This window comes from Neodiprion pinetum, chromosome 5, assembly GCF_021155775.2.
Source record: "Neodiprion pinetum isolate iyNeoPine1 chromosome 5, iyNeoPine1.2, whole genome shotgun sequence".
NCBI lineage: Eukaryota > Metazoa > Arthropoda > Insecta > Hymenoptera > Diprionidae > Neodiprion > Neodiprion pinetum.
In genome coordinates this window covers 35,820,972-35,837,006 of record NC_060236.1, presented here as the reverse complement: position 1 = coordinate 35,837,006, position 16,035 = coordinate 35,820,972, and the positions used below count along the sequence as shown (strand labels likewise).

The following is a 16,035-nucleotide window of genomic DNA, read 5'->3' as shown; positions in this document are numbered from 1 at the left end:
GTTGAAATCTGTATAGAATAAAGTAAGTAAAAATTAAATGTAACCTTGGAGTTCAAAATTCATGTTATTTATTAGGGTTCAAAAACGTTCGTAAACGCTATAATAAATCAGAACAGCACTTGTATTTGAAATTAGTTTTATATTTTATAATCAAAAACATAGCAAACAAACAAAATTACGGTACATTTTTTATCGGAACCAAGTCAATTTTTATGACCACACGACAGCAATCGCTGACGCTACTTGAAGCGTGCTCTAATATTACAAGGGCTTGTTTACGTTGGGGTACTACGAGATTGCAGCGCTCTAACTTTGCGGCCAATTTCCAAAACTTTTGAGCTTCAACAAGAAACCCATCCCCACCTATACACTTAAAGGATAGACAATAGACTGAGCACTATGAGCACTCCTCCCATAATGGGCACTGAAGCCGTTGCTGGGGCCGGATTCCGAACATCAAGCGAGTTCGAATTAGTTCTACGGTTTTCCGCTCTCCATACTATTATTATAGTCGATGGTTAATGAACATCACGGTCGGTACAGAGCTTATCGATGTTAAATATTATTACGAAGTGGCACATGCTGTTGATAGAGGGCGATAGCTAAGAAAGGAGAGAAAAATAGATGTTCAGAACTAAAAACCGTAGAACTCACTAACTCGAACTCGCTTGATGTTCGGAATCCGGCCCCTGAAGCTAACATATACAGCAAAGAGATATGTCGGGAGTACTCCTTTCTCTTTTCTATCGGCCCCATGGCGGGGGACAAGGGAACAGTTAAAAGTAGAAGAGTCATAGATATAGGCCAGTGGCGGAGCTGCGGTATAAACATTTTTTATCCTGCAGACTAAATTTACATGGTAAGATCCATTAGCAGGTTGTTGACTGTAGGGCACTGCCGTCACCCCCGTGCCCTCTTCCTTGCTTTAAAATGATAACCGTTGCTAACCTGTCTAGCAATCTTCCAGTCAACGCCCTACATTTTCTTGGGACTTCAGCGCTACCTATAGGAACTACCGGTTACTTAACGAGTATTTTCGGACAACAGGTTCGTTGTCCGTGCTTCTCTCTTCAAATGAGTTTGCTTTTCATGTTTTTACCCCAAATCCCGATATCTCTGGAACAAGTGCTGTTTATATGCGATGAGTACTAAACCGTGTCTACTCTGGCTCGGTTCTAAGATTTCGGTGTGATTCATTTTGGAAATATTTGTTCCCTCGTTGTTCAGCAAACCAGTAGGGATATTATTGCATTGTGGAAGGGGAGACCGATAGGGAGTAGCCATACTGTAGAAATCAACAAATCTCTTTTATTGGGCAAGTGGGACACAAGAACCACCACCACAGCAGCAGCAGCAGCAGCAACAACAGCAGGAACAACACAACAACAACAACAACAACACAAATGAGATTGTCGATCACATATTTGGAAACAAGCATACAAGCATTTGTTCTGAATAATCAATTTCGCGGAGGTAGATTTAACCTTAGTAAATTTGGCTTGATTTATTTGACACTTGTATGTTATTTGTCACAATCTCAATAGTCGTTCGCCTCGCAATTTCCTCACTACCATCTCCACGTCTGTGTAAATTTCACGAACGATAGCTTGAAATAAGTCCATTCAATTTGTGCGGAAAAATTTTCAATTATTTCGTCTTAGTTTTCATTTGACAAATAATTATCAATGCCTGCAGAGTTTTGTACTTACAATCGAAATGTTAGTCTTGCTTTAATTTGTTTCCACAATTGTACATACGAATTCAACCGAGCTGTGAAAGACTTCAATCCGGGTCTGCAAGCATTTTCTTTTTATTGTGCAAAAATGCATTTGAAATAGATATATCGTAACGGAAATCCTATGACAATGAAAGAAATACGGCGATGCTGACTTTTATGAGCAAGGATCTGGCTGATTCATCAAGAACAACGAATATGGCCAAGAGATGTCAGGGAACTACCAGTTTTGGCTGATAACACTCAGTACCTAAAAAACATCAGAAAGGCATAATTGCTACTCGCTATCATATGCTAGGTAGAAAACACGAGATGGCTGCCCAAAGCAACACAGCTCTTTCCAACGATGGTTTTGACTGCGGTAAAAATAATCCAACTATTATTTACTGACTTACTAACTCCTTTATAGACTTTGGTAGTCCATGTTGACAAATCAGTATCATTCACAAAAATTGCAATTTTAATTTATTCGTCAAAATTCAAAGTAATACAATGTAAACACTCTGAATCTCACAGAGATGAAACACCGTCTGTACATGGGTATGAACTAGAAATAATACAATTATACATACGTACATACACACGCGTACATACATATAGGCATATGAAAAATACATTCAATAATATTTTTATAGACAAATAGAACAAAGACGAAGAACATGCCAATGAATACCTATTTTAAAAACAATGATAGAGAGAGCATAGTTGATTACCCTTGGTTCTCAATAGCAAAAGTAATAGTAAATAATAACAATAATAACAATAATCATAATAAATGATTTCGGATAGCCCATATAATCAAGCTATGAAAGCATGCACTCTTCATTTAGCCATTTCATAATCATTCTTTTTACAGTACATGTCTTAATTTTTAGAGTTTTTAGATTATTAGATGACAAGCTGAAATATTCAGCAACCATATATTTCGGGTTGTTTTTGTAGATTGTTCTCGTAACTTGTCGAACTGGCGCAAGTTGCTTCCTTGCACCTGATTGAAAACTGATGCGAGGTAGATCTCTTCCACATTCTTGTATTTAAAAATAATATTTTTGAAATATAAAAATTACAGGGATTAAGCAAGGTTTGAAGTAGATAATTTTGAGTAACTTTTTTATCATTCTTTGTTGGAGATTAACTAATGGAGCCATAGTGTTTTCATAAGCCCCTCCCCCAAACGATTAAACCATAGTTTGTGATACTGTTAAAAAGTATATGATAAATAGCGTATAAAACAAATGGAGCTGCACGTCTCAATTTGCTAAAACGCATAAAAAATACCTAGTGTTTTTTCGAATACATTATTCATATGCGCATCCCATCTAATATTAAAATTGAAAATGATCCGTAAGTGGTTAAATTTTTCAACTCTTTATATTATATCACCTGAAATGCGTATGTTTATCTCATTTGGTGAGTTATTCTTGTAACAGCCACAAAGATGATGCATTCTGTCTTAGAGCTGTTCAACGATAATTTATTTTGGCAAAATCGTTTAATAACATTTCTGTAATTAGTGAGTCTTTTCTGGATTTTCAATTTCAAATTATTATAGTTTGTGTTCTCTACCAATAGGCAGTTGTAGCGACAAAGAAGTTCAAAAAATTGGGAATGCAAATGGTTCGATTCATCTGGTACCTCCAAGTTATCTCTATAATACAGGATCTGGCCAGACTACAAGGGATCTAGACCAAGAGCATAACAACCAAGATCGTGCATCTGAGGATGAATTAGGACCCCTTCCATCCAATTGGGAGAAAGCCTACACTGACACTGGAGAAGTATATTTTATCGAGTAAGTAATACTGAAGGTTGTGAGAAATTTTGTAAAAATATATTGCATATGGTTTCCTCAAATAGGATGCTAGTCAACTTATTACCGTATATTATTCAAGTCATAACAGCGGCACGTCGCACTGGCTTGATCCAAGGTTGTCCAAATTTCAAAAACGTTCCCTAGAAGAATGTTTAGATGACGAGCTACCTTATGGGTGGGAAAAAATAGATGATACTTTGTACGGAACCTACTTTATCGACCATGTGAATCGGCGAACCCAATACGAGAACCCAGTACTCCAAGCCAAACGGGCTCAGCAGGGCGTGACAGACTGTAAAAGTTCAGTATTCACTAGAAACCCTGATAAATTAAAGGGGCTAAGAATACGTAGTACGCTGCTGAAAGGTACCAGAGGACTGGGTTTCACTATTGTCGGTGGAGATGACACTATTGAAGAATTCCTTCAGATAAAAAGTGTCGTGCCAAACGGACCAGCCTGGATAGATGGAAAGCTGCAGACTGGTAAGAGGGTCCAGAATTTATCCTATCACGAATCTTTTATTATTATTATTATTATTATTATTATTATTATTTTATTATTTTTGACTGCGATACTACACAGCTACGATATATTCATCCACATCTGACAACAGCCTATTGGCATCTTCTTTTTTAAGGCGATGTTCTTGTTTATGTTAATGAAACCTGTGTTCTTGGATATACTCACAACGAAATGGTAAACGTGTTCAAATCTATTTCGAGTGGGGAGACTGTCACTATCGAGGTATGCCGTGGCTACCCACTGCCCTTTGATCCAAACGATCCCAATACTGAAGTGGTGACCACAATAGCAGTCAATGCTCCAGGTGAGTTGGTGTACATAATAAATAAAACAATTTTTCCGTGATGTCAGCCTGTGTCAATTGTAGTCACGTTCAGTTCAGCAATATAAGTGATTCATACATGATTTATAAATTATACAAATATTGCATTTGCCCATGAGTACAAGCATTGGCCAAAGAACGTTAAGGACAGTCAGCCCAAAGCGAATACTTGTGATGCACCAAGGTGCCTGGATGGGCCTGGGAATAACTGCACTTACCGTTGGTTAAAATCTTTTGTAATGTAAGTGAGTAATTGCAGTTACCTGAAATTTGGACCATGCCCTTTACTCACTTTTGTCTAGCACCATAAGGTCCGTAAAGCTGCCTGTCTTTAAAGTTCTATCAATGATACAATTGTTTCTACATATACAACCTATTATCAGCTGCCTACCATTTATCCCCAGATGTACCGATTGAGGATCCAACACTTTACATGGACATTAATCCTAGTATGCATTCTAATGATCGTTTCAACTATGTCGACGGAAACCTGTTACCAGTACATAAGATATCGAACAGTGAAAATCTGGCAACCACATCCGTCAATTCTATGCCTGATCTCTGTATTTCTGATAAAGTTACAACCATAAAGCGGCCAAATAGTACAGACATACTACTGGGAGAAAGTGTGAATGAGGACAATGGCGATGAATATATGGTGGGACGAGATGTACAGCAGGAAAATAATGAGGGGGATGAAGAAGTCGGAGAAGACGAATCTAGACCTTACAAGGAACGACAACAGCCTCCGGTAACACCTGCCAAGCCCGAGTTTCTTAGCATATTGATTGTAAAAGGTACAATGGGGTTCGGTTTCACGATAGCAGACTCGGCACATGGACAGAAAGTGAAAAAGATCTTGGACCGGCAGCGCTGTAAAAATTTGATGGAAGGTGATATATTGGTTGATATAAATGTGACAAATGTAAGAAACATGTGCCATTCAGAGGTTGTGCAAGTGCTCAAGGATTGCCCAAGGAACAAAGAAGCCCTTATCCATGTCCAGAGAACCCACAGGATTAAGGATAAGAAGGAGAGAAATTCGGCAGAACTATTCAGGAGCAAAACACCGACTGCTGACCTCTATAGTACGCTATCAAAGACCATTCTGCCAAGTAGGCCAAAGACTCCGTTAGTTGATACAAGAACGACGGGGCATAGGCCAAAGACTCCCACCACTGCCAGCACCGAAATAGACAACTTGGGCTGGTCCACCGAGACTCGGGTGGATTCCAATTCCATAAATGGTCACCGTTATAGATACGCAGACTTAAGTGAGCCTGTGAACTACAAGGACACGCTGTACAGGGGGAATTTAACCATGCACTTACCCGAGACCTTTGCTGCTCTTGCCAAATTGGATGATGAACCAGGTAGAAGTTCGGACAAGCCATGTTGGGGCGCCACGAAAGAGGATAGCCAAATTGACAAAGGTGGATCAAGGACTGATGTATACTCTGTCGATATTCCTCGTCTCGATGGATCACTGCACAAGCAGAATGGTGGACGAATTGTAGAATACAATTACGAAGAGCCGTACCTGGTGCAATCGCAACGACAATACACAGAACAACAGTTTGATTACCATCCCTATGGCATTGGCCAAGAACAAAATGTTGACACTGGCGAGATTTGGGAAAAGCGTAAGGAGACAACGAGCTTTGAGCACGAACAACCACACTCAGGTCCCCTTGCCAGGTACTTGAATTAATTTTTACTATTCGATCTTGTATTCAACATGGATCCAAATATCCACATTATCTATATTCAATCCGTTGTCAATATCATTTGATCCGTACCCAAACTTTAAACCAACAATACAGCATTCTATATTATGCAATCGTAACTTTCATTAATTATTTTTAATCAGGTACCACCAGCAATACGGGAGTGAATTACTTTGCCCTGTAACACCAGGTATCGAATGGGTCGAAATGCTGGTTACACTCGTGCGACAAAATACTGGATTTGGTTTTCGAATAGTCGGGGGTACAGAGGAAGGATCACAGGTTGGTTATTCGTCAGACATGCACATGCAATTTTCATACAAGAATTCTTATTTTTGGTCAATTGCATTATATTAGGGCAATCAAGTTGATGTTGAAACAACTGTGGTAAACTCTTAGAGCATATAGTACTGGAGAGAGCCACCCATCCCATCCACCTTGCGAACTTACGTTACTCCATCTTTCTCACTTTGCATTTCGTTGGGAGAAAGAGACAGATCATAACCAACATATACCTCTCTCTCTCTCTTACTCTACCGCTATACTTTCTGTACATGCGAAGCTACCTCCAGTAGTATATGCTCTAAGGGTAGACTATACAGGGTTTTAACCATTTTCAAAGTGTACGCAGTATTTCGATATACAAATCTGTATGCAGTCTCAGTGTCATGCTGCTAAATGCTTTTCGATTCAAAGCCTAATCATAAACCTGATCGTATTATGGTTAGCAGGTTTCGGTTGGACATATCGTCCCAGGTGGAGCCGCTGACCTAGACAATCGATTGATAACAGGTGACTTGATAATGTCAGTAGACGGGGAGAGTGTAATGAATTCTTCGCATCATCACGTTGTTCAACTCATGATAGCGGCAGCGCAGAATGGCCGAGTAACACTCGGTATTCGACGTCGCATCAACGTTCAGGAGACCCTCCATATGTCCTATGATCGTCACCAAAATGTACAATATCCATACGACATAACTGTGTCGCGCCTGGAGAACGAGGGTTTTGGATTCGTTATTATATCCTCACTGAACAAGGCTGGGTCGACAATTGGAAGGATTATTGAAGAATCACCCGCGGAAAGATGCGGCCAATTGAATGTTGGGGATCACATTCTAGCAGTTAATCATGTCGACATCACTAACGTATGCCATAAGGACATAGTCAATCTGATAAAAGACTCGGGTTACTCTGTGACACTGACAATAGGTTATCCCTTGGATGATTGTTGCAGTACTATGTCGTTATCACAAAAAGTGAGTATTTCCTCTCTTTTTCCAAACGGTCGCATTCTGTCTAAGATGAACGTCTGTGCAACTATACACGAAAATATATTTCAAATATTATGCCTTCACACTTTTTACTAAACTGCCTCTACGCTAAAGAAGATTTCGGCTAATGTGTGTATTATTGTATGACGCATAACAAAACGGGTATGAACGAACACTTGACGTGAGTAGTTGATTTTCTTCTTTATCCACCTCTGTGAATCTGATGTGAGATATTTATTACTTTATATATATTTTTTTGTTTTTATATAGATGCCATGTCATACCGTAAATGTCTCTTGAAAGGGCCCCTTCTGAGCCATGCAAGCAATACCCTACGCCAACACTAGCACAACTGTTATCTGAGCTTAGCATAGCGGACAAATGCTGCAAACCAAAAGTTGTGCATGCGTTAGCGGAGAGAGCGACCACATGGCTCTTTCAAGAAACATTCACAGTATGTTTCTAATTTCTCTAGGTTCCTTCTTTCTTCCAACCATACCCAAGCACAAGCATTCGTATGGGTAAAAAAATAGAAATGAAAAATCTAATTATTCACAGGATGAAACAGCCGGAGATGGTGATGGCGGACAATACCATGCTGTCGAGTTGACAAGGGGTACTCGAGGGTTTGGATTTAGTATCCGAGGTGGACGAGAATTCCAAAACATGCCATTATTCGTTTTACAAATTGCGGAGAACGGGCCGGCGTCAGTCGACAGCAGGCTTAGGGTGAGTAATGGTTTGGTTCCTATCAACCGTTCACGGCGTAACTTATACCTTGTCGATACTAAGATTGAGAAATGATAATTATAGGTTGGTGATCAAATCATTGAAATAAACAGTATAAACACGAAGAACATGACACACACGGAAGCAATCGAGATCATTCGCAACGGTGGACCATCCGTTCGACTGTTGGTCAAACGAGGTTGCCAGATGCCTTCTGTTGTCGGTGCTCCACCTCATTTGTATGACATGAATATATGAAGAATGAATACATGTGTACTCGCAAATTGAAGAAAATCAGAGATCAGGTTGAGCACTATAATCATTGGACATCAACTTGCTCCTAAAGACTCTTAAGAGAGAGTCCAGCAAACACGACTCCATGATGCGGCAAGTCTAACGTATATATTAGTGGTGTACAATTATGGACCTGTTGAAAGTCATCAACATCGTTTTCGGAGGCTTGAACAGATGGTAGCAGAAAACACCGGTGGTCTGCAATCGGTCAGAATCTATCTCCATAGGTGGACATACGCGTGACTGACGATATGCATATACATATGTGTACAGGGTGTTGCGCGAGAACTAATTTGCAAATTTCCTTCGTGGTACCCTCTGAAAAGTTTGTTTGGTTTGAAAGAAGGATTTTCTCCAAAGATGAGCATTCTACATTATGTCTAACATTTTTTTTTTTAGAAAACGTTAAAAATTAAATGCGCGATTTCTTAAACGTAATGTTCAACACTCATCTGTTGAAAGAATCTTTCTTTCAACCCAAACAAACTCTTGACAACCCGGTTGAATGGTTAGAAATCATGAGTCGAGCAACTTTCTATGTCAGTTTTAATCACAGGAAAAGCTTGTACCACATGTCCGATATAGCGATATAGACAACAGCATTAATCGCTGATTCTATACCTATATAAGGTTAGGGTGCTTCAGGAAAAAATAATTTGTAAATTTCCACCGTAACATGAGCGTTGTATGTTATGTTCAAGATGATGCTTATTCGATTTTTCAGTTTACTAAAAAAGTGAAAAGTCGAATGAGCGCCATCTTAGACATAACTTAAAACGCTCACCTCTGGAGAGAATCTGTCTTTCAACTCAAACAAACTTTTCAGATGGTGCCACGATGAGCATTCGCAAATTTTTTCGTTTGTGCAACACTCTAGTATACATTCACAAAGCATAAATTCCATGATGAAGAATAACAAAGACGGAGCCAAAGCCGACTTGTATCTTCTTAAATATCACAAAGGCCAGTTTATGTCATCATAGCGGCACTAATGAACATACAGTTTATCTATTTGATCTCATCACAGCTATATTACAGAAAGTGATGGGTTGTCGAAAATAAATTGGCAACTAAAAAAATTGGGTTTGCTGCTGCCTTAAGCGTAGCGACAGTCAAGCCCAATGTTGGCAGTATGATACTGGAGATTTCAAATTACCTAAGAACCGCTGCAAAAACTGCGATTTAATCGAAAAGGCAATCTGATGTTTGCTAGACTCTTCTTTGAGGGTCTTTACTTGTTGCTATTCTCGCCGCTCTCGCTTCTCCCCTCACAGTGTTGCAGACTAGTGCTATAACAAAAAGTCCTAGACAATGCCAGCAAATAGAAAAGCAGCAATTGTGACAACAATTATTTATTAAATACTGATTCAATCCTTCAAATTGTACCTTCAGTATACGTCGAAACAAGTCTTGAATTTGTTACTTATCGCTGGCGCATGTGAAAATCAGTGAAGAATCTAATTTTTTATAATCAATGTTACATGGTAGACAAAGATAGAAACAACCGTTGGCAGTGTAATACTTTAGGACTGCATTAACTTGTTTCATTTTTTTAAGAGATTAAAGTTGAACAAAATTTAACATGGATTGGCTTTAATCCACTTAATCTATTAGTCTAGTGTGGAATTAGATGCAAACATAATTTATATCATAGGGTTGAGATCACCGACATAGTATTTAAGTATCCTAATTAATAAGTGACTGGCCATCTCATTATAAATTATGTTCACCCTACAGTTTTGATCTGGTTACAGCTTGCTCACATTGTTACTTGCAATTCAATTGTACTACGCGATCGAATGAAAGTGTGATTAAATTTCTGCTACCGAGAACGCGTTGTTTAGCCTTTAAAATATTGTGATAGTTTCATAAAATTGTGCCTTTGATGTGTTTGATGCTCACATCGGTAGATTTTGAACATGGTTATAATGTTTTCATATTTTACTAAATTCTCCACAAAGTAAAAAACAGAAAAGTATTCACCGGATCGGTCGTAGCTGATAGAAAGCTATAGCATGCACATATAATAATGTAATATGGATATTACCTGTGCAACTGATGAGCGGATATGATACATACATATTTTTATTTCACCTTAAGTTTATCTATGTATTTGGTAGCTCAAGTAAAGATATTATTTGGCCAGCCCTGGTATAGGAACCAAAACGTACTGAAACAATAGCGGATGTGTGACAAAAGCTATGTCTTAGCGTCTTTTGATTTTTGAAACGGACACACGCCTTGAAATGCCTTATCTGTATAGCATTTAGATTATTGGGTAAGATAAATCTTTGCAAACCTTGGAAACGGGGTATGACTGAGTTATTCGATAACATTACTGCACGAGCTGTGTTACACGCTGTGCTGATTCAACTTGTTGGGCATTCGATTGGGTACACGAGTTTCTCATCTGTATGAGAATGGGTAAAGAAGAATTAGATGAGGGCAGGCCACGCGACTACCAACGCATATTACAGACATGTAGCCAAAGGAAAGGCCCACATTTGTCAGTCTCTATTGGTTTAACATAGTCTACCCAAATGCAGATCAGATTAAACAAAGCGGTTAGACTTCAGTGTATTGCACCCAATTGTAAGGTTTGGTAAGGCTCAAACTGTATAAACACATTTGAATACATAAGAACATGGTACGTGAGTATGTGACAGAGTAACACGCCATATTGCACATGCCTATTTAAACTATCATGGTTAGACATAAGTCTATATTGTCTTCATGTACGGTCAATGTCTCTTAAAAGTGCCGTTTTTGAGCCACATGGTCACCACCTAACGCCAAAATAGATACTACGTTTGGTTCACATGATTTGTCCGTTAGGCCTGTGCAGGTAAAAGTTATGCATCTTTTGGCACAAGCGGTAAATGTATGGCTAGGAAGAAGTTCGTTAAAGATTGTATTTGTAGATTTTGAAATAGATTGTGTAACTTTCATTACTTGGCATTTTCGTACTTTAGACATGTCATTATGTCCAAGAATGATTATTCTGACCTATTCACTATCTCAGCAGCTATTATAGCTGTAGTTTTTATTATTGCCAATGCCAATTGTTAATTTCCATAAACAAAAACAAAGCTATCTTTCCTTTCATGCTCAGCTGCAATTTTAACAAATAAGCCTTCTGATTGGGTAAATAATGAAAATGATATGAAATTGCAAATTGTCAAACAATCGAAGTTACACCAAAGGGTCACACAATCATTCAATACTGCCAATCTACATTGTTCAGAGGTCCAGAAAAAAACGCATGATTATTTTTAAACGCAGTGATGATATGTGTGGCTTAAAATATATCCTTTATTCATTCTTCCCGCAGCCTGTGCGATCCACTGTGTTGCTAGGCTAAATTGAGACCATATAACAGCCACTACGGGTTCTATTATTTAAACTCTAATAATAAGATAGGGTTTGCATCATTGTTACATTCAGAAATAATGGGACCAAGTCATACATAAAAAATTCGGAAATCAATATTTTAATGTTAGAGTTCAGATATTTCCCCCTGAAATCAGTACTCTAAAACAATTGAGGAAAAATGCTAAAAGTTTTCCTGGTGTTCCAGAATCTTATCAAATTTTCAACTGTAGATAATGGCATAGCACAACTTCAAACTAGACATCTTGGTATTGCATTACATTATGTAGATTCGTATTCCTTTGATAAGGAAAAATCCACTGTCTGCTGGAAGTAACCATTGATTTTAGTGTCGACGATAGGCATAATAAGAAAGATCAAGTTCTCACATTCATAAGAGCTAATTGCGAGAGAACTCCTTTTTTAGATCAACATTACATAAGAGTTGTATTAATACTTGAGATGTGCAGATCGAGAGTTGTCATTTGTAAATTTGGCAAAAGCTATGCAGCAAATTTAATCAATTCCTTCTGAAATTAAGAAATACAAAACTAAGTGCAAAAAATTTTAGTGGATTTACATCGCGCGAATAAAATTGGCTTTACAATTATAATATCCTAGATTATCAGCATATGTATGGATATAAATTCATATTGAAGGAGCTTAGAGTTAGCAGTACAGCGGCATTACCATAAATTAAGTCCACATTAATTTCAGTTTAGTAAGATTTTACTTTAAGCCTGCGAGTTTGAGACTGTTCTGAAAAGAATAAATATTTTTATGTGTATACCTGCATTCAACAGACATATTTTTCGTAAGCCTTGTTGTATGTAACTTTAATACGCACCTTCACTCCACTGCACATTCTATCATTATGGACTGATAAGTTAACTTCATAATGTAGATATATCATGTTTGTCATGAATTATAATTTCGTGCATCTTCAAATCAGCCAGTTGCACATAGGAATTTATTGTGGCATACAATAAAGCTATCAATATTGTAATCGCAAATGTGGGTTATATTTTTCCCCTTTCTTCTATTTTGTTTTGTGGCCTGACAAAGGTAAACCCCTCTTGGTAGGGGATAATCTATTTCAATTTGGACTATTGTTACATGACAGTATGATGTGATACGAAATCAAGCAATATAGTATCAATATGCATGAGAAGTTAGTAAGATTGGAATAAAGGTGTCGATTCGAAAACAGAGAAGAACATTGTTTACAAAAAGACAGAAGTCCGTAAAAACTGATACTTGAAAGCAAGACATGAATCTCACCTTCAATAATTGAAAATTTTTGGAAACATTTTTCGATAACTCGTTTTTCTATCAATCCGCACGTCTACGATTAGTGTATCAACACAATTTTGATAGAGATAGGTTTGTTCGTGCTAGCTACACTTTCTATACTTACGTGGGGAGTGTACACTTGCGCGTTCGTTTTAGCGGACGTGACGTCGGATGGCGCTGTTCGTTTTACAAATGTCACTAGACTTTCGTTACACTTTGGCCGTGTTCGAAAATTGACTGACAGTACTGTCAGCAATCTTTTATCTCTTTTGCGCTGCCGAGTTCATGGACAGCTCTATCTCTGTCCTAGGGAATTTTTGGTACTGGCAGTCAATTTACGAACACGGCCTAGACCAAGTGTAAAAAGTGTAAGAAGTGTAAATGGTTCAATTCGCACTAGGTTATGTAACGTGTACAGAGCGAAGGAAGAGACGTGGGAACATGTGTGGGAGGTGTGTTCGGGTTTAGGACTCGAGAGGGGGTGGCAGGAGATGAGAGCGGTGGTGCTGGTGGAGGAGGGGCAGGGGAAAATTGGCTGAAAGGGATTCAGATGCGTTGGGGAGAATTAAGGGAGGGACAGGGGTGAATCGTAGAAAAGTGCTGCGGAAACGGAGCTCCTCAGAGGCTGTGTGTGGGCTGTAAGTGTGTGTGTGTGTGTAGATAGCGATTTTTTTTTCTTGGCATACGTGCATTCTTTTTTCCCGCTAGAGTGAAGAGGTAATGGAAGTAGAAGTGATTGGTAGAAGGGCATGAAAAAGGATGTATGAGCAACGTTGTACAAAATTACATCTAGGTATAAATAGGGTTAAGCTAAATTCTGTAATAGGTTAAGAAATTAGACTGTAAGTATGTTTGTGAGCGGAGCGGGGGTCCGCATTTGTACCCCTATATCTGGGAAAATAAATTATTATTATATTATATATTTATGTAATTGGTTAAACTTGATTTGACAGCATCTCCAAAAAAAACTGGCTGCTGCGTTGAAATCATCTTAAAATAACCATGATTTACGAACCCTGTCAATCGTAGTTTTGTAAAGAATCTTTCTTTAAAATTAATTGTAAGCACAAATTTTTGGCTGATATCGCGATTGTTCACTTATTTTAATATTGGCGCATTTGGAGTTTGCTTCTTCATAGATATCTATGAAAAAGAAATAAAAATTGTGAAATGGAGATTGTTGTATTGTGTTACATGTATTACTGTTTATACTGTAAAAGAATTCCCCGTAGATGAACCAATAAATAAAATTTCTTGAAAATCTACTTTGAAGTACAATTCGTATTCGGAAGGATTGAATTTTTATTACAGAAATCCACGCCATGTCAAATTTGTTTTCCATCAGCAGAAAGTGATAAACATCTACATTTAAAGACAGAGGTTTAATGCGATAATGTGTTAAAATTAATTAACGTGTTTGCTGTAAACGGTAAATTGCAGCTATCTTAAGCATTCTTAAAATTTTTATTTTAAAAAGCTGATGGAAAGACGACGGATATGTTCAACTACATTTTGTCCTTGGTTCGTCACTGTCGGAAGAAGTGAATCGAATATTTCCGATTCTCTGAATATCTTCAAAATTTTTTTCATAAGTATCCTGATCGAGGCCCAATCATCCTGGGAACTGTTGGAAATTTCGAAACTGGCATCAATCATTGAGTCGTGTGTGACACTACTTGTAGTACATTTCTTGTGTTTGGTGAACGATGAAGGAAATTCTAGGTGTATGCGATTAAACGGATAAAAAAAAAGGTGAATTTTGGGATTTTATGGTTCAACAATTAACAATTCAATTCGGATGGCGTTCGTTTCATTCAATGGTATGTAGATATGATTATACATTTTTTTTGTACATGAAAAAAACCCCAATCGGTTTGAATAATTGGTTATCGTTTGTTATAATATATACGGAAACCGAAAATGTCCGAAATTCAATTAAGTATAACTCTAAAAATATTGATTATATAAAAAAAAGTTGCAGATAAGAAAGGTTCAGTTTTGAGTGAAATTTAACGCCAAAATATGGAAAAAGTTCTTGAGGCCACTTAAAATTCTTAAAAACTCAAAAAAACATTAGTTTTAAAGATTTTTCAAGAACGGTTTAATTTTTTTGGCTAAAACTTTTACAGGATATTTCTACTTTGGTGTTCAAAAACTTGTAAATGGGCCTGGATTGGGTTTCATAAGCATTAAAACATTTTTAATTTTGTAATTCACAAGAATAACGTAATATATTTTATGATACAGTTGTTTATTTCGTAGCTATACTTGACACAGGGATAATTTCATATCAATCAAACTTTGAACGTTGATTAACATATAAATGCATTTGCGAATTTTGTGCAACAGAGCTTTTTTATAGAGCGTTCAATATTAAAACATGTATTTTTCATTATTGTCGGTATACAGGGTTTGTCTGGAAAGTAGTAGGACTGAATTTTCTCCGCCCAGACAGAGCGACAGAGGGGGACCTGTTCGCATGGGTTAGGTTGCGGGGAGTCTTAGCTAACCAGCGCAATGGTCCCCAATCGCCTTCGAGCCTTTCCGTAGCGTAGGTCGATTTTAAAGCGAATCCCAGTCAAGGTGCCTCATCACGACCTCTTGAATGGCCTGGTCCGAGCCATGGTGTCGTCCTTTAGGAACCCGTTTGAGTCAGGGGAAGAGACAGAAGTCTGGGGGAGCTACGTCTGGGCGGTAGGGTGGCTGGAGACTTTTGATCATTTCATGGGTTGCACTCGCGGTTTTACCGAGTTCGATGCAAGACTTGCTTGCGCAATGCTGCTCGATTACACGGTTCATCGTGAAGCGCGACGAGACACCTTGACTGGGGTTCACTTTAAAATCGACGTATACTCTGGAAAGGCTGGAAGGCGATTGGGGATCTGTGCGCTGCTTAACTAACACCCGTATTCATAATCCTTCGTTGAAGAACAAGGATTCCTTGGAATAATCTGGA

The 16,035-nt window shown here is 38.1% G+C and overlaps 1 protein-coding gene and 1 long non-coding RNA gene across 11 annotated transcripts; one reads left to right on the top strand and one right to left on the bottom strand.

Moving 5' to 3' along the window:
* The first annotated feature begins 1,062 nt into the window (after nucleotides 1–1,062).
* On the top strand, nucleotides 1,063–11,903 carry LOC124219610 (membrane-associated guanylate kinase, WW and PDZ domain-containing protein 1). 10 transcript variants are annotated; one of them, XR_011177130.1, is made up of 10 exons: nucleotides 1,063–2,096; nucleotides 3,308–3,527; nucleotides 3,628–4,031; nucleotides 4,187–4,375; nucleotides 4,798–6,091; nucleotides 6,264–6,402; nucleotides 6,849–7,379; nucleotides 7,512–7,575; nucleotides 7,665–7,848; nucleotides 7,953–8,088. XR_011177130.1 is itself a non-coding variant. In XM_069136059.1 (10 exons), the coding sequence occupies exons 2-10, from the start codon at nucleotides 2,027–2,029 to the stop codon at nucleotides 8,379–8,381; spliced, it is 3,192 nt and encodes a 1,063-aa protein (XP_068992160.1). In that variant the 5' UTR covers nucleotides 1,064–1,473; nucleotides 1,839–2,026; the 3' UTR covers nucleotides 8,382–11,903. The 10 variants fall into 10 exon arrangements, 7 of the variants coding, with proteins under 7 accessions (XP_046483366.1, XP_046483363.1, XP_068992160.1 ...); XR_006883425.2 differs by having other exon boundaries at nucleotides 7,509–7,575; XM_069136059.1 differs by lacking the exons at nucleotides 7,512–7,575; nucleotides 7,665–7,848 and adding an exon at nucleotides 8,208–11,903 and having other exon boundaries at nucleotides 1,064–1,473; nucleotides 1,839–2,096; nucleotides 7,953–8,123.
* On the bottom strand, nucleotides 10,653–13,340 carry LOC124219617 (uncharacterized). Its single transcript, XR_011177131.1, has 2 exons — nucleotides 12,634–13,340; nucleotides 10,653–12,545 (listed from the first exon to the last, which is right to left on the bottom strand). It is a non-coding gene; the product is annotated as an uncharacterized lncRNA (long non-coding RNA).
* Nucleotides 13,341–16,035: the final 2,695 nt, after the last annotated feature.